Source organism: Helobdella robusta (assembly GCF_000326865.2).
Source record: "Helobdella robusta unplaced genomic scaffold HELROscaffold_6, whole genome shotgun sequence".
Taxonomy (NCBI): Eukaryota; Metazoa; Annelida; class Clitellata; order Rhynchobdellida; family Glossiphoniidae; genus Helobdella; species Helobdella robusta.
The window spans coordinates 516,200-543,722 of NW_008705330.1; the positions used below are offsets into that span (position 1 = coordinate 516,200).

General features: G+C 30.0%; 3 protein-coding genes across 3 annotated transcripts in view; 1 reads left to right on the plus strand and 2 right to left on the minus strand.

Moving 5' to 3' along the window:
• Nucleotides 1-1,729: 1,729 nt before the first annotated feature.
• On the minus strand, nt 1,730-3,781 carry HELRODRAFT_163987 (hypothetical protein; the record flags this gene model as incomplete). Its single annotated transcript, XM_009029060.1, has 1 exon — nt 1,730-3,781. One exon carries the CDS (start codon nt 3,779-3,781, stop codon nt 1,730-1,732), a length of 2,052 nt encoding a protein of 683 aa, XP_009027308.1.
• An 867-nt stretch (nt 3,782-4,648) lies between these two features.
• On the minus strand, nt 4,649-6,130 carry HELRODRAFT_163988 (hypothetical protein; the record flags this gene model as incomplete). Its single annotated transcript, XM_009029061.1, has 2 exons — nt 4,649-4,772; nt 5,517-6,130. The coding sequence occupies 2 exons, from the start codon at nt 6,128-6,130 to the stop codon at nt 4,649-4,651; spliced, it is 738 nt and encodes a 245-aa protein (XP_009027309.1).
• A 4,636-nt stretch (nt 6,131-10,766) lies between these two features.
• Nucleotides 10,767-27,523, plus strand: part of HELRODRAFT_68975 (hypothetical protein) — a gene marked incomplete at both ends in the record, with an annotated part of 41,927 nt that continues 25,170 nt past the window's right edge. Inside the window, 3 exons of the mRNA XM_009028989.1 lie at nt 10,767-10,908; nt 23,007-23,180; nt 25,400-25,573. Coding sequence (XP_009027237.1) covers nt 10,767-10,908; nt 23,007-23,180; nt 25,400-25,573 — 490 coding nt within the window. The remainder of the gene's footprint in view (nt 10,909-23,006; nt 23,181-25,399; nt 25,574-27,523) is intronic.

Here is a 27,523-nt window from a genome sequence, read left to right on the forward strand (position 1 = left end):
AATCCTGCACTTAAGGGCCAGCGCTTTCAACATAATTTTGTCTATATTTTTGCTTTTATTGTTATTTTGTATAATATTTTATTATAAACAAATTTTTAAAAACACGTTTGTTTGATAAAAAATATAATACAACAAATTCGTTAAAACATAATTTAAACTTCAACTATTAGAAAGACGTTTGACATACAGTCTACTTGATCAACAAATACGTCAACGCAACTTATTTCGTACATGCACATATGGACATTTAAGTTTTGTTGTCCGACCAAACATCTGAATAAAAGCAAATTACATTCATTTTGTCATCGGGATGAACTCTACGTAAATTTCGTTTAGAAAATTTATTTACGTTCTATATAGTTATTTCAAATAAATTTAAAGTTTTTAAATTGAACAGAAATTCAATATTGAATTTTTATAGAAATGGATTCATGATTTCTACTTCTCCGGTTTAATAGAAGTGAGTTATAAAAATAAAATATAAATATACGAAGATTACGCGAAAAAAATTTCAAAACATTTCTTGTTGAAATAAAATAAACTAGATGAGTTAATTTTTTGAAAACATAAAGAGTTTAGAACAATAAGTTTTTATTTATTGAGTTAGAGGGGGCTTAAACTTAATGCAAGCGTTTCATCGCGAATAAAGAAAATTTCAAACCAACTGCTGAAAATGTTATGCGTAATACAACTAATGACACGGCAACGACTGAGGCGCATTAATATTATTACAGCAATCAAGCGGTGCGTGCAGATACAAGGCAATCAATGCATCACACATACTTTTGCATAAGATAGGTGAGGATTTCTTTGAATTTGAACCCGACACTACATCAACAGTTCCAAGCATCTTAACCACTATAAAATCGCGCCGCCCAGGAAGTGTCGCTGCATGTTTGGCTGTTTGAACACTAAAATTTATTTGTTTACACATGCCATTGATGCATAAAAAAGGGTAAAAATGATGAATCTTAAGTAAATCTTAGCTTATACGTAATTCCAGCACTGAAGAAACAAACGTTTTAAAAAGTGAATTTAATTATGTTGAAAAATGTTGAAAGGGTATGGTTGGATAATTTAAAAAGCTCAAAAAAGCGGGTTTCCAAGCTACAACCTGTTTAGTTTGTACGTAATTCCAACAAATAGGCAATTAAAATATCTGGTGAATGAAGATTGAAAAGTTGATATTAACGGGTTTATGAATAATGAATACTGATGTCACCATTTTGGTGGACAAAAAACGACCATTCTACCCAGACATGATTTTGATATTGAAATTTGTTTAAACGTTTGTTTACACGTTTTTTAAACCGTTTTAAGCTAGGCAAATAAAGCAATACTCCATTTAGTTAAAAAATTGTCACACAAAACTGTTATCAAAGGCTTTGCTATCAATTGTGAAATTATAAAAAAACCGTTGATAATTAGATAAACAAAGCCGTTCACATTATTTTACATTAAGAGCCAGACCATTAGTGCTTCAACCAACAAATTCAACAACTTGCTGTTTTAATCAATTATTATGATAGTCACATGTTGTTTATGAATTGGAAAAAATTAAATCAAAATAATTTGAATCAATATTGAATTATAAGTATGATTGAGTGTCGATACAACGTTGAACTTTTACAACTCGCGATAGTTTCCGAGAAACGAAAACTAAATAAAATAATATAAATTTGTTGAAAAAAATAATTGTATTTGCTGAATTTGAACTTGTCCAACACGCTCAATCAGAAGACTGCCACCAATATTTTGGCGGCACATCATCTATTGGACACAAATCAACATAGAAGCAATAAAAAATAATAATGAAAATAAATATTGTAAATATCATTGTTTTATGGGAAAACATTTTTTTAAAAAGATTTGGTTTTCCATTAAAATTATTTTTAGCCGTTTTACAATTGTTGTAGTTTTTTGAGACCTCTACACCGCTGTGTGACCGGTTCATGTGGTTCACGACGTTAACCACAGAAGGTGATGCGGATATTGAAGTTTTTCTGTAGCGAGCTGGATAATTCGCAGATGAAGATTGAGTTTGAACGGCTAATTCAAATGTCGCAGCTCGATTGCTAACTGAAACTTCAGCTTTGTGCAATGGGTGATTACTGTGATTAACGTTTTTTACGTTGGGCTTTTGTAGTCTTTTTGACAAACCTTTTTTAGTTTCAAAATCTGTAAACGAGTAATCATCTCTGTCATCATGAGGCTCGTTCAATTCAGTTTCCACGACGCTGCTGCTGCTGCTGTTGTTGGTATCTGCGTTTTGAGAATTTCCACTTGAGATGTTGTCTCTGCAGTTTTCTTGTTCCTTGCACGAGGAACTCTCTTCTGAAGAAGATGCTGGATTTTGAGAATGAAGATGATGAGAGTGAGATTTATTGAAATTGACGTTTCGGGGGTTGTGATTGTTTCTGTCGTCTCGGTGATTATTGTTTCTTTTTCTTTTTTTGCGAAAAGTGTTGGCTTGTGTTTCTTTGCTATATCTGATCTTTCCACCGGTTATTTCCATTTTGCAAATTCCATGTTCAGTTATTTTGTTGTCAATTTTCGAATCTGTTTGGTTGTTGCAATTTTTCATAATACATTCTCTCGAGTAATCGACGAGACTTTTATCCTTTCCACTGACTTTTGTTTCACCGCGCGAAGCGTCTTGTGGGACATTGTGGTTCATTGTGTGCAGTGGATGGTTATGATTATTGCTGTTGTCCTCAATAAGACATGCAGCGTTTTTAGGTCTATATTTTTTACGACCAGAAGAGTTTGGGTTGCTTTCATTGATGACGTCATCCGCTCTTTTTATTCCTTTTTCTTCCACATCTCCATTTGTGTTGATAAAATCATCAACTCGTTTTAAATCTTTCATTTTTATTCTTTTTTCTCCATCATTATTTTTTTTATTTTCAGCACTGCTAACATCATGTTTGTTATTTTTTTCGCTTTCAAATTCCAACTCCAATTTGCTGTTACTTATATTAGCAGCAAACTGTTCTAGATCTTCATGTCCAGTATTACTTTGTGGAACATTTACGAGGTGTTCTACATGAGGACTACAGTGTTGAATATCGTCACATGCATTCTTGTTACTTTCATTTTCATTAGGCGTGATTATCCTTCTATCACAAAAATCGTCGCAATGTTTAAAATTTTTTCTCATAATTTTGCCGTCGTTAACTTTTCCAATTTCGAATTCTGGTCCCACCCCGGATCTACAGTTTTCTGCACTCCGGATTCCGCAATAATTGACTAAGGCATCATCCTTTTTGTCGTATTTTATTTTAGTGCTCGAAATATTGTTTTGTGAGATATTTAATTCATGAGGTGCGCGTTTTTTGACAAATTTGAATTTATTATTGTTGAGAAATCTGCACGGGCGATAGTAAGGGTCCTCATTATTTGCAGATCTTTTGTGTTCTCTTTCATTGTGGATGCACGTACTTTGGACACTTTTTTTATTACCTCCATTGTTATTATTACTTTTGTTGTTATCGCCTTGAGTTTTTATATCTCCCTGACGCACAAAATAACTTTCCTCACTTTCGTTATTTACATAATTTATTTTTCGTCGTAAATCATTTTTGTAGCCTAAACTTTTACCGTTTTTGTTGTTGGCTTGATAATGGTTTGTTAGGTGCGCCAAATCTTCTCTTGATCCCGTGCCATCGTCATCGTCGTACTTTTTAATATTGTATTTGCCTATCAAAAACTCTATATCTTCTTTGGAACTAATACTTTCAGCATCAATTTCATCATAAAAATGAAAATGATTTGTTTTCATTTGTGAACTCTTTCTTGTTTCTAAATTTTTAATTTTTTTTTTGTCTTTTTTGGTGTGGTTCGTGCCATATAGTAGATGTTTGCCTGATTCCAAACTGTCAGAAGAACTGATAAAAAAATGTAACAAATTATTTACGGGATGGTTTGTATTTCTACCTATTTAATAAAATTAATTTATCTTACAAAAACAATTAAATTATTTCGATATTTATTACATCAAAAATTTAAACTAAAAAATTAATTAAATAAAAATTAAATTAATTAATATTGTTCAGTGAAATTGCTATCAACACACTATTCCGTACGTTATGACGATGCATTTGTTCACGTGATAGAAATAGGTAAAAAGTTTGAATAAAGAAAAATGAAAATATAAAATGAAAAATGGTAGCAAAGCCTAAAAAATACAAAATTAATTGAGAAATAGTTTGGCAAAAAGACAATTTTATCTTTAAAAATAACTTAAACATTTTTTGTTCATTATGATATATTGAGCAACATTTAAATAAAAATCTTATGAAATTAAGTTGATATATAACGCCAGTCGACAAGTTTTTTTGCATCAGAGGCGGCATTATGTGATTCTTGTAGCGTTTTTTGCACTGATTTCAAATATGCGTTCAGATTTTTTATAGCACGGACAGATTTTATTATAATCTAAATTTTTTAAATAAAATTTTTAATAAAATTTATACAATGCATACATATTCTAATATTAACCATAATTGTGTTTCACGTTTTCGAATCATTTGTTGAAGCAAATATCTTACCAATTTATCAATCGACATGCCTAGAACTTGTTTAAATCTTCCTGATACTTTCTGTTTTATTTACGGCTCATTCGCAACAAAAGCTCAACGACATTCAATTACTGCAGATCTGAGGAGGATTTACAAATTATACTTCGGTTGGCCACTCGGAGAACAGTATCAGCCGTGGGCTCCACATGATATTCAGGTAATGGAGCATTGCTATCAAGGTTTCCAGAAGCGCTAGTATGGTGGGAGATTACAGTTGGACGTTGTATCGTGATAACCCGGACTACGAGCATGCCAGAAAGTCATATAAAACTATGCTATACAGACTGGTGCATGATTCTTGGAGTAAGGTTTTCACCCGAATTTTATTTGCTAAAATATTAGCTTTAATCTAGTGCATAAATGAACGTTAACACTTCATAGAAAACCATACACTTAAGCATTAAAATACATTTTGTTATAACTCTGAAACGTTATGTGCTAGCAAAGATCGGAATACATATTTGAAATCAGCACGAAAAATCGGTTCAGAAACTTGTATTTTCGTTTCCGATGCATTTGCCAACTTCAATTTCGTTGACTTGTTTATTGTATAAAAATACAATCAGTATTCATAAGAGGAAATATTTTAATTAATTTATAAGTATAAATGAAATTTTTCAAATTTTTCAAAACTTCGCTATGAGATGGACTAATTTAGAAAAAAGCGAGCTGAACATTTTGGATAGGATTTTTTTAATCTTTACAAAAGAACATAATGTCTGCCTATTATTGCCAAGGCCGGATTTGAGGTTGGTCAGATGGAGCTAACCCTAACCCATGGCATCCATGAAAAATAATGTAACTATAACTTAATGTATCGCTAAATACTTGCAAACAACTTTATAAGAATAATCATCTATTCTTCATAGAAATTCTTAAAAAAATAGTCAAAATTATTTTCATCATGAAACAAAATGAACATAAAACATAGCTTACAAAATATCTTCATCGTCTTCATAACCATCGCCATATTGCTTTATATTTCGTACATCACGCACATCACAAAAGCTACTGCTGGATTTTTTAATGCAACCGTCTAAAAGTCGATATCTTAGACTGTTCGTGATGTTGTAGGCAGGCTGAACTGTGTGTGCATTATTGGCTTTAGAATTGAAACCAGCTGTAATAAACTTGCTCGTCTCATGAGGTTGCATGAAATTTGAATCGCCGTGGGCTGCATGGTCCCGACAGAAATATCCACTGGTCGGTGTTCTTCGAATACGTGCTTGACATGAAGAACGCTGCTGTAGACGTCCAGCTGATTTTCGCTGGCTGCGTTGGTGACAACTTATTTCTTCCATTAAGTTTATCTGACGAACAGACTTTTTTTGAAAACTGTGCAGTTCGTTTCTTGAGTGCGATCTGTCAAATACTTTTTTCAACTCACTGGATAAGTTATTGTTCGTATACTTGTTAGGCTTGAGATGGTCCACATCATCGTTGCCACCATCAACATTGCGATCCCACTTCTTATAATTGCGATCTCTTCTGACGTTTCTAAACGAACTATCCATTAAATTTTCTTTGGTCGTTTTGCGGCAACTGTTCATTTTTAAATAATCCCGAAATAGTTGTCTATCATCAACGATAACAAGTGAACACAAAAATATGAATTTGTAGTAATAACTGTCATGACAATAATTTATTTCAGATGTTAAATCGATGCAAATAATTTAAATAGCAAAATGTTCTTTTGTTGCAACTCTTTTAAAATAACTGACAATTTTACTTTATAGAAAGATTTATATACATAAAATTATTGAATTGAATAACTTTTTCAAGGCCTACATTTGAAAATCTTTTACATTGCTACAAATTCAATTCATAATAAATAACTCAAAATAGGAAACTTATGGAGCCGTTGGAAATAAGCAACTTTTTAAAGCTTTTTAAAATAAAATATTTTAGGAAAACAGTTGTGAATATTTCAAAAACAACACGTCATATTATGTTTATCGTTACGTTACGCTCTTTAAAAACACTTCATATGGCTTTCTCGTTTAGTTCGACTCTGAACAAATCATTCGCGCGTTAGTAAATTTGTTTCAATGACATTTAAATATAAATATCATTAAAATTAATTAAAAAAAGTAGTTAAAAACTTTTTTCTATATAAATAAGTTAAAAAGCAGTGATAAAAATGCAATACGAAATATTGAAAAATTGAATCAGATAATATATATATATATATATATATATATATATATATATATATATATATATATATATATATATATATATATATATATATATATATATATATGTGCACATGTCATAACGTAATTTTATCCAGAAGGTTATTGATATTGAGCTGATTTTAAAAAATACATCTCAATATTTAGTTTTTCTTTGTTTTTCTTCTAGAAATAAATTTTTCTGATTTCCCGCTTTCAAGTTATTGATTTGCCTGATTTTAATTTTGTTCGTATAGATCGTGTTGGGAATGTTAGAGGTGGCGTTGAAATGTTTTTATTAAACTCTTTGAAATATATAGTTTGTGACGATCTTTTGTATTTTTTTTCTCTTCTTTCGAATTGATTATTGTTAAAATTTTTAATATTGACTCTGAAAATTATTTAATTCATCTTACGTACCGACCTCCTAATACTGATCCAGTTTGCTCTATTAATGATGAATTGTCTAACGTTTGCAATTGGGTACAATCAAATGGTTTGAGAATTAACATCACTAGGACTTATTACACTTTATTTGGACCCAAGATCCGTGCTAGTATCTTGGAAGATAAAATTTTATTAAATGATGATTGCATTGAAACGGTTCATTCAATTAAATTTCTTGGCGTAATTATTTCGAGTCATTTATTGTGGCTTGAACATATACAACATATTTCGAAAAACTGCTAAGAGTTTACGTCTGATTTATCGTTAAAGAGCTAAGTTTCCTAATTTTATTTTGAATACTTCTTATAACCATTTTTATCTTATTGTGTTTCTATATGGAGTTATAGTACAAAATCTAATATTCATAGTTTAAATTTATCCCAAAATAGTTTATTTCGATTTTTATTTTATTTTTAATTTGTTCTCATTGTTGTTTTTTAATAAACTGTTTCAAATATTTTATTGACCGTCTATTTGTAATCAAATAAGTCATTTAATTAATAGTAATAGTTTATCAATAGATCTGTGAAATATCCCGATTTTATTTTCATAGGTATCGTACAAACTTTTTTATAAACTCTTTTTTCTGCGTCAATTCGTCTATGGGTCTAGTAACCGAGTGATGTGAAAAAATTACCTTTGCTTAATTCATTCAAAAAATTTTTTAATAAAATAATTTTTAGAGATCATTTTTCATTGTTTACTGTACTTCTTAATTATTTCAGTTTGTTGCGGTTTTTTGAGTTTTATATTTATTCGTTCAATCTCACTTTAAAAATTTTGTGGATTTTTAACAGTTTGTTTTCCATTTGTTAACGGTTTACCCTTAACTGGTTTGTGTTTAATTTGCGTTTTATAACGATGAATAATTTAACTTTTTTGTTTTGTTTTTGTTTAATTTCTTGGATAGGGTGGCCCAACAGATGAAAATTTCGAGTCTCCCTGGTAATATATTTCACTGAATAGTAGATTTTTCAAATTTGAATTTTTATATGTCGGGATTCGATGTTGAAACTATAGCCAAAGTTAGCGGATCCTGTACCGCCGAGATTGGCTAAGCAGACCAATTTTGGTATGACAATCTCAAACACATCCAGCACAGATAGAGAAAGTCAGTTGATGCAGATGATTTTGACGCTGTTTTCGCCTGGATTTTTTCAGTGCAGCATTCTGAGTTTTACTTCATCTCTGCACGCAACGCGCCCTGCCTGACAGACAGCCTTCAGACCGGACACTTCAGCATCTTCAACAGCGCCTAGCATTGATTTTGTGTTAAAATGTTTCTCTCCATTCAATTATCTGTTTGAGAGATAGATTGGAATCTTAAGGTTTGAAGATTAAAATGGAAGTCATCAACTGGAACTGTACTATCGTTGTCTTATACCCCTAATGAAATCGTATTGTCGATAGTAAAATAAGTAAAATAAATTATTATCCAAATATAAAGCATTACTGCATCCTTATTACTGCCTATTATCAATCGCCAACAAACACAAGTCAAAGGTACTGATCTATAGTTATCCACCAAGTCCCTATCTCCTTTCTTATATATCGGTACAACAACACTATTTCCCCCTCGTGTTCGTTATAAGGGAGTTATACTCATACCCAACTCTATCCAAGTTGCTCAATTGATCAATTTGAAAATGTTGTTTCCAACAGTCATTAACATGCTTCCAAATACTTTAGAATTATCCTAAACTCTAAGTGCTAATTTTTTTATATAACTTTCTTTTATCATATTAGCATTTCTTTTCACTTAATTTCAAAGTTTTTTAAATTTATTAAATATATTGATATTCCTACTTTAAAAAAATTCCATAATACATTTTTAGTTTTAATCGAAACAAATATAGTAAGATAGTGTTACCCTAAATTATTTTTACGAAAAGAGTCTTGATGTTTACAGGAACGTATTAATCTATCATATAGCTTAAAACATCTACAAAACATATCAATAATTAATTTATTTTATTCTGCCGATCAATGAGTTTAGAAACGAAGTGATCAAATGTGTTCCATAATACAGCATTTAAAAACTGATTTAGCTTTATTGAAATTGTTTTTTTGACATGTGCATCTGCTGTAATTTGATGTCATATTTTACAAGAAAACTTTTTAACACTTGGTCGCTTTCCCTATTGGATCATGAAAACATATATTGCACATAATATCCTGGTCCCGTGTAAGAAGCAAATCAAGTATATTTTGTTTTTGTATGCATCTGATCCTAGTAGGCAATTTGATGCACAGAGATAAAAAACATTCGTAATACAATTGATAATTTTTTTTTCTTATGATTTTGGGCCTGCTGACATTAGGCTCCAACTTACCTTCAGCATATTGAAAACCTCAACGATTAACTTAACTCTTTTATACAAAATAAATTTTATTAAAGAGAATTTATTATTATTTGACAAACAAGAATTTGGTCTACGACAAATTATTAAAACCAAAACATCAACTACATAACTAATTACTTTCAACTCTCATGAATTCATTAAAACTATCTTTCAATCTCACTACTTTAGAGCAAATGATGTCTTTTACAAAACAAAATATAACACTAAAATTAGCCTTTATAAAGTTTGTAACATCCAATTTAAATTCCTTAATTTTAAGCTAATACAATTGATTTCATATTACTACAGAGAAATTGAAATTTATGTGAGTTATTTTTTTGTCTCTTAAAAACAAACATTTTTAGGTATTTTATCAAGTAATAAAACAAGCAACAAGAATTAAAAATCCTCAAAAATTAGTGACTGTTTATTGGCAATCGGCTATTGATTACGTGATGTGTTCCTTGCGTGGTTGCCTAATTGGATTCGTCCTTTGATCTTTAATTGGCTGGTTGGCGGTTGAGTTCAAAGAGGTTTTGGATCAAGTCTGAATACTGTGAAAGTAAGCATCATAAAAAAACGTAAAATTTCTTGGTCAAATAGTCAAGATGAATTTAGAACTTTTATAAATTCTATAAAAAGCGGATCAGCTTGATTTACATTAGATTGAGAAAATTTTGGAAGCCCATTATTTTAATGAATTAACTAATAATAAATAATTTATCATTTTAAACTTGAAGATAATAATATTTTTGATATCATTTCAGTAATGTTACATTTATAAGAGAAATATTAATCTTTCGCTAAAATTATTTGTTTATGTAAAGCTATTAAAAATAAAATAACTTAATTGAGTTAAAAAGCGACAATAACATTTGAGTTAGCGCTGCCGATATGTCCTTCACAATAGATAAATTACTGCAAAAAACATGCAAAACCAAAAAGTGTAATACAGAGTTCTAAGCGGTTATCTTAGAGTGGATTCTCGCCATGAGATCAAACCAGCTGCCTCAACAAACCGCACAGCTGATCAAAACATATCGACCACTTCCTCATCATATGATGCTGATGCAACTCTGATATACGAACTTCAAGGTGTTCAGGTGATTTCACAGAAGAAAGAAAACTCCAACAAGACAGAGATAACCAACAAAGAAAGTAAAAATAACGAAAACTCAAGTTCAGCCTCTTGCCAGTACGCAAACAAAATATAAGCTTGCAGTATATGTGGCAAAGTGTACAATCACAAAAACTCATTTTACAGACACAAGGCCTCGCACAAGGGAAGCCAGTTTGTATGTGGAGTTTGTGGCATGAAGTTTACACGGGCAGACAGCAAGAAGAGACACCTGGATCGAAAGCGATGTCAAAAATCAAACTGAAATTTTCTGTTTTGTTTTATTATTTGGTATTATTTGTTGTATTTTTAGTACTTTTTTTGCGAACACACTGTTTTTGAAAACATATTTTGTGATACATACATTATAATATAATATATATATATATATTTATTATATAAATATATTATAATATAATCATATTATTTGAAATAAAACTATTTTACCAAAAAACATGTCCACCACTCAAAATTTAATGGTTTATAACTTTTTATTATTATTATTTTTATTTCATAGTTACGTGAATCAGACTACAAGGCAAGTATTTCAAACCGGCTAGTTATTTTGATGCCGATATATTAGAAATTTTTATATGCGTTTGGCATAATTTTTAGCGATATGCAATGTACAGTTTTTTGAAATTTTAAAGATCTTGACATTCTTTGTGATGTATGTTATTTAATTTTAATTTAATATAAATTTGAATTGATTTTTTTTATTATTTCCTTTTTAATAAAGAACTGTTGACATCAGTTTAAAATTTAACTAAATGATAAAAAAATATTTGCAAACTAGAGAGTTAAAAGGTATATTTTTAATTTCTTTATCCAAGGGTATTTTTTACCTTCGATTTCATTGAGCCAAAAAATAAATAAATGTTATTAATTGTAAATAAATGCAAAGTGTAAATGAGAAAAATTTTCTGACCAAGACCACAACTTAAAAAATTTTATCTTATTTTTTAGCTTTTACAGTTTAAATACAAAACATATAAAGAAGAAAGGTTTGTAGCGAAAGGTAAATTTGTTTTGATAATTTTTATTTTTTAGAGACTGGCTTATGAAGTTTTGATATAATCAATCACCGTCACAAGTAGTTATTTATATATTCGTGAATTTGACCCGTCAAATTACAATTTGAACCGTCAAATTACAAAAATTGTCCAGTGAATTTAGCTTCTCAAATGTATAATGTGATTTTATTTTATTTATTTATTTATGATGATGATAAGAATAATTAAGACAAATGTGTGTGTTTTTGTTGTTTACGGTTCTAAAATTCATTTATTTACTTAAAATTAATTTAATCGGTAATTATAAGAATAGATAAACAGTTTTATTAATTTATATATTCATGACTGTGACCCGTCAAAATTTTATTTACAAAAATTGTCCAGTGATTTTAGCTTCTCACATTAATAATGTGATTTTATTTTATTTATTCATTTATGACGATGATAATAATAATAACGATAAATGTGTGTTTACGGTTCTAAAATTTATTAATATAGCTACTTAAAATTCATTTTTGTAGCGAAATCGGTAATTATAAGAATAGATAAACAGTTTTATTAATTATATATTCATGACTGTGACCCGTCAAAATTTATTTACAAAAATTGTCCAGTGAATTTAGCTTCTCACACGAATAATGTGATTTAATTTAATTTATTTATTTATGATGATGATAATAATAACGACAGATGTGTGTGTTTTTGTTGTTTTCAGTTCTAAAATTTATTAATATACTTAAAATTAATTTTTGTAGCAAAATCGATAATTATAAGAATAGATAAACAGTTTTATTAATTTTGATTTCTGTATGGTTAGGGTTAGCTAAAGCTATTATTTTCTCAAAAAAGCGGGACCATAAATTATCGTTTACCATAAATTAAAATATGGAAATATGCAGATTCAAATTGAAAACCAAATAAAGTTTCTAGGTTTAATTTTTGACAACAAATTAAACTATCTACCTCACATCCATTATGTTAAAAGCAAATGTATGAAATCCTTAAATCTAATAAAATCTCATTACAGATGGGGAGCACATCCCAGTAAACTTCTATTAATTTACAAAGTCAAGATTAAATTAATATTAGATTATAGATTGCAGGTTTATGGTGGAACAAGAACGCCTTATGTAAACATTTTTAATACCATTATGAACAGTTCATTAAGAAGATGCATGGGTGTTCACAGAACATCTCTTGCAATTAGTGTTCTAACATTAACAGACGAAGTGCCCATAGACCTCAGATGCATCAAGCTCTCATTAAATTACTTTTTTTCAACATCTTTCAATCCAAATAATTCTTCCTATCACTACATATTTCCTTTAATATACAAATTTTTCTACGATAAAAAACCTAAGGTTACTAAACCGTTTAACCTATACATACTGGAACATACTATCCAACTATATATATTAACGTAATTAAAAAGCCATCACCAATTTTTTCCAACTGGCATCTATATAAATTTGAAGTCAAAACTAATTTAACTAAAGTCAACAAAATGACAGATCAAAACATCATCAAAGTAATCATTCATGAATTTCTGCAGAAATATAAAAACTCTACGATCATATATACTATGGGTCTAAATTGCAAGAATCAACAACATCAGCAGCATTATTAAATGGCTATGTAATTAAACAACACTTACCAGACAAGGTGTCAATCTACTCTGCAGAATTATATGCAATAAATTTGGTTTTAGATTTTCTAAATTCTGAGACAAATTAAAGTTTTGTCATAACAACAGACTGACTGTCATGTGCAACGGCCATCAATCAGTACAAAACAAAAAATGATTTAGTCAGAATAATCAAAGCAAAAATTTATTTTATGACGCAAAATCAATGTGATATTAAATGCCAGTACACAAACAAAATATACGCTTGCAGTGTTCGCGGCAAAATGTACAAGAGAAGCTCGTATTATTGGCACAAGTCCTCGCACAAGGAAAGCCAGTTTGAATGTGAACTTTGTGGCAGGAAGTTTACACGGGCATACAGCAAGAAGCGACATCTGGATGGAAAGCGATGTCCAAAATTGAAATGATATTTTCTTATTTTACTTTTCTCTATTTTTGAATTTCAGTTGTTTTTATTACCCAAATTTTGTGAGGCAGAATTAGGCTTGTCACACCGACTTGTTTTTTGATACCGATGTACTAGAAGAAATGTTATATGCGATTGGTATCATTTTTCCAACTAAGTCCAATTTGCAAAAGATTGCTATTCATTGTGATGTATATATTATATTATTTTAAAGTACTATAAATTTTGATTGTTTTCTATTATTATTTCATTTAAAAAACCATATATGACTTGTTCTTATTTTTTTTAATTAAATAAAATAAAAGACATTTTTATATTTTATTCAGAATAAGAAACATTAGTCTTTAGTTGGCTGCCCGTATTGTTAAATTTCATCTAGGGTTGCTTGTTGATAAAACTTTTGCAGTCATTTGGATATCTCAGTAGGGTGATATTTCATCTGGATTTCGCATTTCAATAAGATCGATGGCGCTAAATAAAGCTTTTAAAAACAGCTCAAATAAATGAATGTGATTTTTTTGTACGTAAATTCAAAGTTCTTGTAAAAATATATCTAGTCGTCTGATTCTTACCAACAAATTTCCGCATTTTCAAAATTGAATGAAAATTTTCGAATTCATAAACTAAAAAAAAAGTATAAGAAATTTTTATAGAAGAATTGCAAAAATCAAGGTTACAACTTGAAAAAATTTTATCTTATAATTTATTAGATGTAATTGTTCAATTATAAAACACATAGTAAAATGAGGCTTTTAGCGAAACGTAAATTAGTTTTGAGAATTCTCGTGGTTCATGGGAGTGGCTGGGTGAAGTTATGGAACTCTGGCCTTCCAAAATTGTTTTTTTCTAACTTTTTTGACATAATAATTTTGTGAATTTAGCTCTTTAACAAAAAAACACAATGCTGTGCCTAAATGAAGGGGAATCAGTATAGCTTCCAAAAGTTTGTTTGTATAAATGCTATTAATACTTCAAATGCTAATGTTTTTTTTATAAAGTTCTAAAAAATGGTTGTTGACTGAGGTTCATTGAAAACGTGGTAAACTTCTATTGACGCGATTTGATGTGATGATTGGTTGGATTCACACACCAAAATGATTTTAGATAAAAAACAATAATATTTTAAATTCTATTATACAATGATTTTGTTAAATTGCCGTTAGTTAATTTTTCTGCGTCGTAGATGGTTATAAGGTTTTTGATGTGGTTCATAAATTCAGCGGCTTTGTGGATGTTTTCTGATTTTATTTAATACTTTTTTTTATTTTTTAGCTGATTCGATGAGTAAGATTATTTTTTTCATCCTTCAATGCCACATTGAGCGTTGATTTAATTTGTAGAAAGTGGTGGTTTTTATCTATTGACATGTATTTAGCTCTGATTTTTTCGCTTTTGTGTATCAACCGGTTCTTTCTCTTCTCTTTTTGTGCATTAAAATTAGTTTTGTGTATTTGTCTATGCCTTGCAAAATGTATTCACTAAGGTCTGTAATAATACTTTTGCGTAATTCGTTTTGAGTACAAAAAGTCTACGACTCTTCTTGTTTCTGAATACATAAAAACGGTTAACATCATCATTTGAGTACAAAATACCGTAATTAGTTATGAGTTTTCTAGTCTTTTTGTCCATTTGCTGAATTTTATTGTTTCTTCTGTCAACAATTCCAAAACTATATTGCGGTACTGGCACGGCCAAGTTGTTGATAGCTTGCATCTTATCTGAGTTGAGTGCTGAAAATGAGTCTATTTAATCTTTTCATATTTTTTCTTGAATTTTCCCATGTGGGATAACGTCGCTTAGGTAAAATCCAAAATATATGTAAACGTTCTTTTGTTTAAGATTTCATATCTCGTTGACTTCATCCAGTTCAATGTCAACACAGCTTGAAATGTTTTTCTTTCTTGGTGGTAACTTTCCATTTGTATATCATTGCGGAAATTGTTTACAATTCCTAATTTTTGATTTAGTTGAAAATCATATTTTGCAATTAATTTCAGGCCATCTATGTATAACAGTACATTAATAATAGTACTCTGTGTTTTTTGCAAGCTATATAACTATATATATAAGTTCATCTTCGTTCAGCATTGCTGTTAGAAGTATCAAAGCTGTACCGGACAGTAATCACCTAAGAAAAACTTTTTTTCATAGCTATTCTTTTGGTTTTTATATATTTTTTTCGTGCATATCTCTGTTCCATTTTTCCTGGCTTAATTAAGGAACATGGTGACAGCTGGGTTAATTTAATACATTTTCAGTGATATGATTTAACTGTGGGAAACAATATAGAAGGTTTTTTTGTAGTCCATCCAAGTCATACTGAAATTTTGTTTACCTTTCTTTGTATCTTTATCATCTATCAACGCTTTGTTTATGAGAAATTGATCTTTGTACCCTCGAGTTTATCTTCTACATCTTTTCTGTTCTGTGTGTAAAATGCTGTTTCTCTTAAAATGAGTGTACAATTTATCAGTGATTAAATCGGTTAGCAATTTGTACATAGTTGGAAGGCAAATAATCAGATGATAGTTCTGAGTATTTTTCAAATCCTTGCTCTTCGGAAGTAGATAAGTTACACCGTAAATGAACCATTCTGGTAAGATAACTGGGTTTCTGGTGATTCCTGTTAATGTTCTGGCAAGATCATTGTACAAGGAGTAAAAAGTTTGATCCAAAAATTTTGTACCTTTCTTCTTGATACAGGTGAAGATGAAGTGATTATAATTGTCCATTTCATGAGGAAAAACGAAGTAGCGGTTATGATAACATATTAAATTTAATGTTAAAAAAATGTATTGCATCAATTGTTTCTTCACTGACTTTTCTGATCAATTTGTCATTTAAAGCTGGTTCATTCCCTACAATCTTAACAATATTTAAAGTAATTCCAGTATTTAAAAAAAAATAAAAGTACTTTAATTAATAACTACAGGCCGATTAATTTTAATATCTGTTTTTCAAAAATGATGGAAAAAATTGTCCATAATAGATTGCTAAACTTTATGGATAAACATATTTGTACCAAATCAGTATGGGTTTTAGAGAAAATTCCTCAACGGAACTAGCAGTGTTGGATTTAATAAATTACTTTTCTGTAAATATCGAACGTAGCGAATTAACTTTGTTTGCCCTCTTTGATTTATCAAAGGCTTTTGATACGATTGATCATAGAATTTTGTTGGATAAATTGTTTTGTTATGGAGTGAGATGTCAGGTATTGCGATGGTTGAAAAACTGTTTATCTGGTGTTGATGTACATGGATGTCCGTCTCAAATGAGATCAGTTGATAAAGGCGTTCCCCAGGGACCTATTTTGAGACCATTACTGTTTAATTTGTTTGTAAATGACATGGTGCGTTCATCTCAGAAGCCAAACTCAAACAATTTGCAGATGACACTAAAGTGATGTTGAAGGGTTTGGACGTTGAAATGATGGTGATGGATATGAGTGCAGTACTTGGTTTCATTTAAAATTGGTTCGAAACAAATAAGTTGATCGTTAATTGTGGGAAAACATGGTGCATGTTATTTGGGTCAATGATTGTGACTAACATAATAAATTTCAAACTATTTAAAAAAAATAAAGAGATAGAACAAGGATCATCAATCAAGTTTTTGGGCATCGTCATAACAATTAATCTGTCGTGGCAGGAGCACATCACTTAAATTTCGAGTAAAATATCAATTGCTAAAAGTCTTCCTTTCACATAATTTTTTTAAAAATGTAAAATTTAATTAGTTTTTTCAAATTTTTATAACTTATTTATATATGTAATCAATATTGTCTTGATTTTTTTGTATGTAATTATTTTTTTTTAAATGAACATCTCTTCTTAGTGAAGGTAAAGTTAACTTTTAGTTCTGGCACTTAACTTATTTTCTGAAATGGTTTGTTGTTCCTTGAAAGCGCCATCTTTACTTAGCAGATATTTTTGCTGGTATTGTAGAAGAAAAGAAAAGCGGTTCTCATTTTTCATTTGTTAATTAATTATTTTTAAATTTTATATTTTTTTATTTCAAGTCTGTTCTTTAAAAATGAGCCATGAATAAGCAAAAGAAGTGCAATTTCAACAAAAATATGCGACAGAATTTAAAAATGTTCAAAGTCGTCGAAAACGACGAAGAAGCCGAAAGCATGTAACCTGAAAATTAATGTAGGATATAAGAGGAAAACAGCTCTGGAAAATCGTATAAATTGCGATAACCATATGACTCAATGCGATGACACAATGAATAAAGACGAATGGTCTTGCTGCTGCAGTGACTGGGTTCGAATACAAAGAGATCCTCGCCTATCACATGCAATGTGTATGATGCGTGGTTTTCACGGGTATTCATATACGCTGTGTGTTTGTCGTTGAAACCTCTGAAGCAAGCGCAAAAGAGAGAGTTACTTTTAAAAAGGTTGAAGCAGTAAATTTGTCATATAAGGTTCAGACTTTTTTCCCCGGTTCCTAATTCCAAAACACAAATCATGGTATCAGCAGAAAAAGTAGATAATTTCAAGTTGTTGGGTGTATATTGACTCAACATTAAATTTCAAGGAACTCCTTTTTTATATTTTTTATTAAAATTAATTGTTGAATAGTTCATGAACTGGTTTAATAAACAAATTTATATGTAATTTTGTTAACTAGAAGAATTGTTATAATTTTTTACTTGAAATTCATGTTATGTTTAATATTATTTTAGTGATAGTTCCATCAATAAAAAATTTCAATATTGCTAAAAATAATTAAATAATTTTTGTTAGGCTATCGAAATTTAAATAATACAACTGAGTTAAAAAATGACAATAACAATTGAGTATGCTTTGCCATAATGTCAAAAAGCAAGCAAAACCAAAATTGTGCAATATACTGTTCTGAGCGGTTATCTTAGAGTGGATTCCGGTCATGAGATCGAACCAGCTGTCTCAACGTGCAGCACAGCTGATCTAAACATATCGACCATTTCCTTATCATATGATGCTGATGCAACTCTGGTATACAAATTCGAGTTCAGCATCATGCCAGTACGCACTCAAAATATACGCGTGGCAAAGTGCGGATCCAAACTTATCGTATGATGCTGATCCATTTCTGACCTATGAATACAAACCGCAATGTACTTCAGATGATTCCAAAGAAAGAAAAGTACAACATAACGAAGAGAACTAACGTTGAAGGTGTAAATAATAAAATTTTGAGCTTGGCATCATGCCAGTACGCAAACAATATATACGCTTGTGATAAAGCGTATACAACCGCAGAAACTCATATAACAGACACAAGGCCTCGCGCAAGAAAAGCCAGTTTGGATGTGAACTTTGTGGCAGGAAGTTCCCACGGGCATACAGCAAGAAGCGACACCTGGATGGAAAACGATATCTAAAATTGAAATGATACTTTCTTATTCTATTTTTTTCTATTTTTGAATTTCCATTTTTTATAGATATGTGAGACAGAATTATGTCATGTCGGCTTGTTATATTGAGACCTGGTATATTGGAAGAAATATTATATGCAATTGGTGTCATTTTTCTAACTATGTCCAATTTTTAAAAAATTGTCATTCTTAGTGATTTATATGTTATATTATTTTAAATTAATATAAATTTTAATAGTCTTCTATTATTATTCCTTCTATAAAAAGCCAAATTTACCTTTTTGTTCCAATTTTGTATGTATAATTCCCATATCCGATATTATTCACCTAAAAAATAAATAAATGTAATTTTTTGTTGATAAATGCAAACTGTAAATTAAATAAATTCTTGTTAAAATAAATCTAGATTTTTACACAAAACTTTCTTCAACTTTCAACTTTTATAAAATTTTTCGAATGTATAATTATACGGAAAAATAGAAGAAATTTTTATGAAAATATTTGCGAAAATAAACATGAAAACCACAGCTTAGAAACTTGCAGCGAAATGTAAATTTGTTTTGAGAATTTTCGTGATTCAAAAGAGTGGCTGGGTGAAGTTATGGAATGTGGCCTTCCAATTTTTTTTACTCATTTTAACAAAATTTACATCCACATCTAAATCGTTTATTCAATGAAGTTATGAAAACACCATTTAAAGTGCCAGATTTGATAACAATTGGAGCTACATATTTGATTGCAAAAAATAACACTACAAATGATTCGAATTTTGTGGCAAAACGAATCTTGCATCAGTTCAGGAATAATTAGAATAACAAGAGGAATATTACAAGAAGATGCTATGTTTTGTATAATCCTACTGCCATTGATAATTTAACAAACAATTCACTTATTTTATATGGATGGCCTAAAATTATTCACTTCAGAATATGAAACTATGACACAAAATGCAAATGTTGTTTAACAGTTTAGTAATGACATCAGTATGGAATTTGGTACTGATACGTGTACAACTTTGCTGTTCCTAGGGGGATAAAAGTATTTGAAAGAAATATTGTACCCTCAAAGAAAGTGAAGTTTAAGTATAAATATCTTGAAATAAAAGAAAAACGTGATATAAAAAAGAAAACGCTAAAAACTAAAATCTCTAAAATTTCCGCAAGCATGTTGAGCACTTGTCATCAATGAATTTTTCGTCCGTGAAATGTACTTTGAAGCGTTTGACGTCTTAGTTTTTATTTCCAAATTGTTTTTTGGCAAATTGGTATTTGTTTTTTGGAGTTTCTTTTTTCAAAAAATTATTTTTGTATCTTGATTTTCATGTTAGAAATACGTTCAATAAGTTTTCTTAGTTCTTTAAACTATTTCTCAATCGCTTTTAATTACTATTAAGTTGGTTTTGTATCTCTATTTGCGATACAACAACAATCCTATTTATTCTTGACATTGTAATGGCATTTCTTTCTGCTTTTAAACATAAATGTTAAAGAACCACGTAAATATTTATAATTATATGCCGTTCTTATTTTCTTTCAACTTTTATCTGCAAAAACTGTCAGAAAAAATTTTCTCTATTCGAACCAATTACCTAACCCTATTTTCTTTATATTTGTTTTATATCAATTCTCTCTATCAAATCAAAAGCAAACAAATACTTGAAATTAAATTAAACATCGCAGACAAATGAAAAAATTGTTATAAAGTTCAAATATATTAAAGAAAAAAAGGTCTTATAAAAATCAAAAACAATACTATTTTTTTAAAGGACAAGATCAAAAAGGTGTTGACAAAAAATTAGTTAAGGTATCTGTAGTACGGTTGAAAAAGGATGATAAAAAAAATAAAACATCAACTTAATAAATGCTGCCTAAGATCAAGCGTTAAATACGAGAGGATTTATAAAAGATGTTGTAGATGTTTCATTTAGGATGTGTCAGAAAAATATAGCTTGTTTTTCTGCGCAATCTCCAACTGAATATCTAATTGGAAGAACAAAGTTGCAACCCATATCCACTGTAAAATGTAAAAAAAAAATTAAATATACACTGAATACGAACCAGAAAAAGTTGTCCAAACGGACGAAAACACGTTGATGTTGGACGTGACTGTAAGACTTACCAGGATGCGGTGGGCGTGCAAAAATTGTATTGTTAATAAATGTCTATATCTTGAAGAAAGTACTCAGATAAAACACTGAGGTCTCTAGGTGAAACTCTGTGGATGGCTAATTACTGATATGTTCGAACATTGTTAAATTATCATCGTGCAAAAATCTTACGTTAACTCTGGCTTGGAAAAAATTAGTCAACCGACAGTCTCCCCGCGACGATACAGCTTCTTCAATTGCTGCCATGTTCCTACTCTAATTAACTGTGTCTTGTGTTAAAATGTTTCTCTCCGTTCAATTATCTGTTTGAGAGATAGATTGGAAGCTTAAAGGTTTAAAGGTTGAAAATTAGGAATAAACTGAAACTGGGTTTATTAAATAAATCTATCAACTGATGGTGTTGATGATAACAAATCAATTGATGAAAATAATGGTCAGTTGTTGATATGATGATTAGTTGATAATGATGATCAGCTGATGGTGATTAGTAGATAATGATAATGATGAGTTTATTAATGTCTTTTTTATAAGGAAATTTTACAGAGGCTATTTAACAATTATTATTAATTTTACAAATTTGTTTGAGAATAAAAATATATAAAAATGTTTTTTGCCGGGTGAAAAAAGCGAAAACGATTGTAAAGCCAGCAATTGAAAAATTCAATTGTGGTTAAATATTTTATTTTATTTAAAATAAAAGGTTTTATTTAAATATGTTCAAATAATTTGTGAAAACTCTTTTAAAAATTTTTCAATCTATAATGAGAGAAAAATTTGAAAAAAATGATCGCCGAGTTAACACCAGTCAGTAGGATTGCTATGTTTAACTCCGCAGCTATTACGCAATGGCATGGTTCGAATATTGTCTGTTTAAAAAACAAAGGACATGCATATATTTTTCTTTAAACGTATATTTTATCAGATGTTTAATCTGCTAAACGGTTAATGTCAATAAACTGTGCTGTCTCTTATTAGCTATTGAGTTGATGTAAAATTATGTTGCAACAATTTCGCAACGGTTGTTGGCAGTGGGTTTAAACTTCCTAAAATTAACAGCAATAAACACAAATTTAAAAAGATAATTAGACGTCACGATGGCATCGATAACAATCAGGTAGCTGTTTATTAACCAATTTTAGTTCGAAATACTTAAGCGAATACTTAACGGAATACTTTTTTCATTCTCTAATTAATTGACCTAATTTGGTTAAAGATCGATAACATATGATGTTTGATGGAAATTGGAGAACTCAGAAAAAGAAGATCAAAGAGAATTCGGTTGCTTAGTTGGTAGGGAAGAATACAAGAATTGTAATAAAGTTATTTTACACTTTCCAAAAAAATTGTTAACGTAGTTAACTTTGAGCTCAGAGAAATTAGAACGAGCCAACTATAAATAATAAATATTTCTGACGTTTCCTCATTGACTGAGAGTTTAAGAGTATTATTAATTATATATTTAATTTAACGGAATAACAATTATTTTTAAGGTTAATAAGTGATAATGTCTTTCACAATAGACAAATTATTGCAAAAAACCAGCGAAAGCAAAAAAGTGCAATACCATGTTCTTAGGGGTTGTCTAACAGTGGATTCCCGTCATGAGATCGAACCAGCTGCTTCCACATCCCGCACAGCACATCCAAATATATCGATCGCTTCTTCATCTTATGATCCTGATGCAACTCTGATATATGATTACGAACCGCAGGGTGCTCAGGTGGTTCCACACGAAGAAGAAAAATTCAACAGAACAGAAGGAACCAATGTTGAAGGTCGGAATAATGAATATTCGAGTTCAGCATCAGGCCAGTACACCAACAAAATATATACTTGCAGTACATGCGGCAAAGTGTACAACCACCGAAGTTCTTATTACAGACACAAGGCCTCGCACAAGGGAAGCCAGTTTGAATGTGAAGTTTGTGGCTTGAAGTTCACACGGGCAGACAGCAAAAAGCGACACCTGGATCGAAAGCGATGTCAAAAATTAAACTGAGATTTTTTATGTTTCCGTTCATAATTCATTATAACTTTTTGTTTTAATAATAAGAACTATTTTGCAAAAAATATGTCTAGGTATTTCTATACTTCTATTCATTATTGCACCACTCAAAATTTAATGGTTATATTAATTTTTATACACTCCAACTATTGAAATATTTAATCGTCATTTTGAAATAAAGAATGTTTCTTTAAATTTTATATTTTGCCGCCAAACATAAAACGTGAATGAATGTTCGTAGCAAACCAGAAACTCTTCACCAAATTAAAATAGTTAATAAAAAAAATACAACAAAATGAACATGCATGCCTTTGAAAACTGCTCTTCGGAGTTAAAATGAAGTTTCAAACCGCATTAAAACCGCAGTTGTTTTGAGGTTCAGTTTTAGTAAAGATCAAGTTTAGAATCAGATTTAAATACCACAAATGTTGTTTGTGAGAAGCCAATTCATGCTTCGAATCAAAAAACACTCAACATGTGTTGTCACATGAACATGTATGTAAGTGTATATTATTAATCACTGAACAATGAACGTATTTTATTTATGCAAAACGACATGAAGAGTGAATAATTACGATTGTATCGCTTGGACCATCTGATTGATGTTACTATCTTGATTATCCTAATAACTTTCAACCTTGCCAGACACTAACACCAAGTATTAAGACGTTTGTTTTTTCAAAATGTGTTAGCATGTTTTGTGCTATCATAATAGCACAAGTTTTCATTATATACGAATGTTTTAATGTGTATGTTATTTTTCAATTTTAGACAAATTGCAAATATAATGTATAAATTCGATTTGTATTAAATTTAAGTTAATTTATTGAGTTATTTATTGATCGGAATGTAATATAACAAAGTTTAATGCTGGGTTTAAAACTAGGTTTGCAAGCCAATGAAGCCAAAGTCTTAAATTCTACAAAATGTAACAAATGTGCAAATCCTGCTCCGGTCAGATTTGTTTTTAAATCCGGTTGAATTTTTGAAAATCAAATCTTCCTTTTATGTATTTAAAGATATTTAACTTACTACTATTTTTAGCTGAAAACACAAATTTTGATGAACACGATGCTAAAGTTGCTGTATAATAACGAGTTAAACTTCGGTCTTCATAATTTATATGTTGATAAATATTTATGAAATTTAATTGATTTAGTGTAGGTGGCGTGGACACGCTGTTTTGTGGGTGGTTGCGGTTTGTTTGATGCGGTTGCGGGCGGTTTTTTCGTTACGGTTTTTCGACATTGCAGAAAACCATGTGAAAAAAAGTTAATAATATTAATTTTTTTAAAAACACATATTATTTCATAAAAATTGAATTTTTGAAAATGATTTTTTTTATGTATTTTAAAAAGTTGGGCAAACGTCTATCAAGCAATAAAACAACCAACAAAAAATAAAATACCCTCAAAAGCGACTAATGACTGTTATTTAGCGATACGTTATTGATTACGTAATTTGCTCTTTGCGTGGCTGCCTGATTGGATTCTTCCTTTGATCTCTAATTGGCTGGCTGGCGGTTGAGTTCAAACGGTTTTAGCGCAAGGCTGATCATTGTGAAAGTGAACATAAAGAAAAAGGTAAAGTTCATTAGTCAAATAGTCAAGATCAATTAAAAACTTTAATAAAGTTGTTTAATAAATTCTATTAAAAGGGGTTCCCACTGCCTATATATATTAAATTCAGAAAATTTTGGAAACCGATAATTTCAATAAATTAACTAGTTTTGTATCCTTACATGTTTAATATTATTTTAGGAATATTTACATTCATAGGAGAAAATTCGATCATTTGTTAAAAAATAATTTATTTTCGAAAAGCTTTTAAAAATCAAATAACTCAATTGAGATAAAAAGTGACAACAACAATTGACAATAAGCATTACCAAAATGTCTTTTACAATCGAAAAATTATTGCAAAAAACCAGCGAAAGCAAAAAAATTCAATACGCAATTCTGAGCGGTTATCTTAGAGTGGATTCTCGTCATGAGATCAAATCAGTTGCCTTAACATCCCGCACAGCTGATCCAAACATATCTACCGCTTCTTCATCATATGTTACTGATGCAACTTTGAGATACAAAAACGAACCGCAAGTGTCTCAGACGATTCCACGGGAAGAAGAAAACTCCAGCCAAACAGAAAGAACAAACGTTGAAGAAGAAAATAATGAAAATTCGAGTTCAGCATCAGGCCAGTACACCGACAAAATTTATGCTTGTAGTACCTGCGGGAAAGTGTACAGTCACAGAAGTTCATATTACAGACACAAGGCCTCGCACAAAAAAAGGCAGTTTGAATGTGAAGTTTGTGGTATGAAGTTCACAAGGGCAGACAGCAAAAAGCGACACCTGGATCGAAATCGATGTCAAAATTTAAACTAAATTTTCTGCTTAGCTTTATTATTTGTTTTCTTTTAGTTTTAAACACTGTTTTGCGAATAAACTATTTTGTGATACATGCATTTCAAATTAAACTTTTTTGCTAAAAAACCTGTCTACGTTTGTCATGATATTTCAACGAAATAACTTCGTTACAAACCTTTCTCCTTTGGAAGAACAAGTCCACTTTTCAACAAGATTGTTTTTCCACCTTTATAAAATTTTGCTAAAAGTCTTCCTTTCACATAATTTTTTTAAAAATGTAAAATTTAATTAGTTTTTTCAAATTTTTATAACTTATTTATATATGTAATCAATATTGTCTTGATTTTTTTGTATGTAATTATTTTTTTTTAAATGAACATCTCTTCTTAGTGAAGGTAAAGTTAACTTTTAGTTCTGGCACTTAACTTATTTTCTGAAATGGTTTGTTGTTCCTTGAAAGCGCCATCTTTACTTAGCAGATATTTTTGCTGGTATTGTAGAAGAAAAGAAAAGCGGTTCTCATTTTTCATTTGTTAATTAATTATTTTTAAATTTTATATTTTTTATTTCAAGTCTGTTCTTTAAAAATGAGCCATGAATAAGCAAAAGAAGTGCAATTTCAACAAAAATATGCGACAGAATTTAAAAATGTTCAAAGTCGTCGAAAACGACGAAGAAGCCGAAAGCATGTAACCTGAAAATTAATGTAGGATATAAGAGGAAAACAGCTCTGGAAAATCGTATAAATTGCGATAACCATATGACTCAATGTGATGACACAATGAATAAAGACAAATGGTCTTGCTGCTGCAGTGACTGGGTTCGAATACAAAGAGATCCTCGCCTATCACATGCAATGTGTATGATGCGTGGTTTTCACGGGTATTCATATACGCTGTGTGTTTGTCGTTGAAACCTCTGAAGCAAGCGCAAAAGAGAGAGTTACTTTTTAAAAGGTTGAAGCAGTAAATTTGTCATATAAGGTTCGACTTTTTTCCCCGGTTCCTAATTCAAAAACACAAATCATGGTATCAGCAGCTGAACTCACTTTAGCATACCACAGTCAATCATCACTTTAGTTTCAAAAGTCGAGATTGCTCAAGCAAATTGTATTTAAAAATTTATAATAACTCAAATCTGGCCAATAAAATTTCACTTGGCCGAGCAAAATGTAAGGGAATTCTTGGATCTAACACTCTTGAAGAAATTATTTCAACTTCGATGGAAATTCCATTTATTGTAATTGACAAAGAAGAAAAAAAATCACAATATATAGCTTCCTCAATAACTTATTATCCAATAAGAGTTGCTTTACTGCATCATTATTACTGCTTCCATCATCTGCAACATACAAAATTCAAATTTGGACTACGATAATTTATCAAAACCTCTATATAACCAATTACTTTCTACCATCATTTATTCATTAAAACTACTTTTCAATCCCAACACCGTTGATCGGTTTTTTGGCGCAAGACAGTTCACTTTGAAAATGAACAATTAACATTGGTCAAATAGTCAAGATCAATTAAAATTTTTAATAAAATTTTTTTATAAATTCTCTAAAAAGCTGTTCAGACAGTTATATCTAAGAATAAAAAATTTTGGACACGGATTATTTAAATGAACTAAGTAATAATATTTTATCATTTTTTATAAAAATTAATATTAATTTTAATATTACTTCAATAATATTACCATTCATGAGAAAGTTATTAATCTTTTGCAAAAAATAATTTGTTTTATATAGCTTTTAAAAATCAAAAAACTTAATTGAGTTAGTGTCAACAACATTCAAGTAAGCTTTGCCGAAATGTCCTTCACAATCGGTCCTTCACAATCGATAAGTTATTGCAGAGAACAAGCGAAAGCAAAAAGGTACAATACACAGTTCTGAGCGGTTATCTTACAGTGGATTCCCGTCATGAGATTGAACCAGCTGCCTCAACAT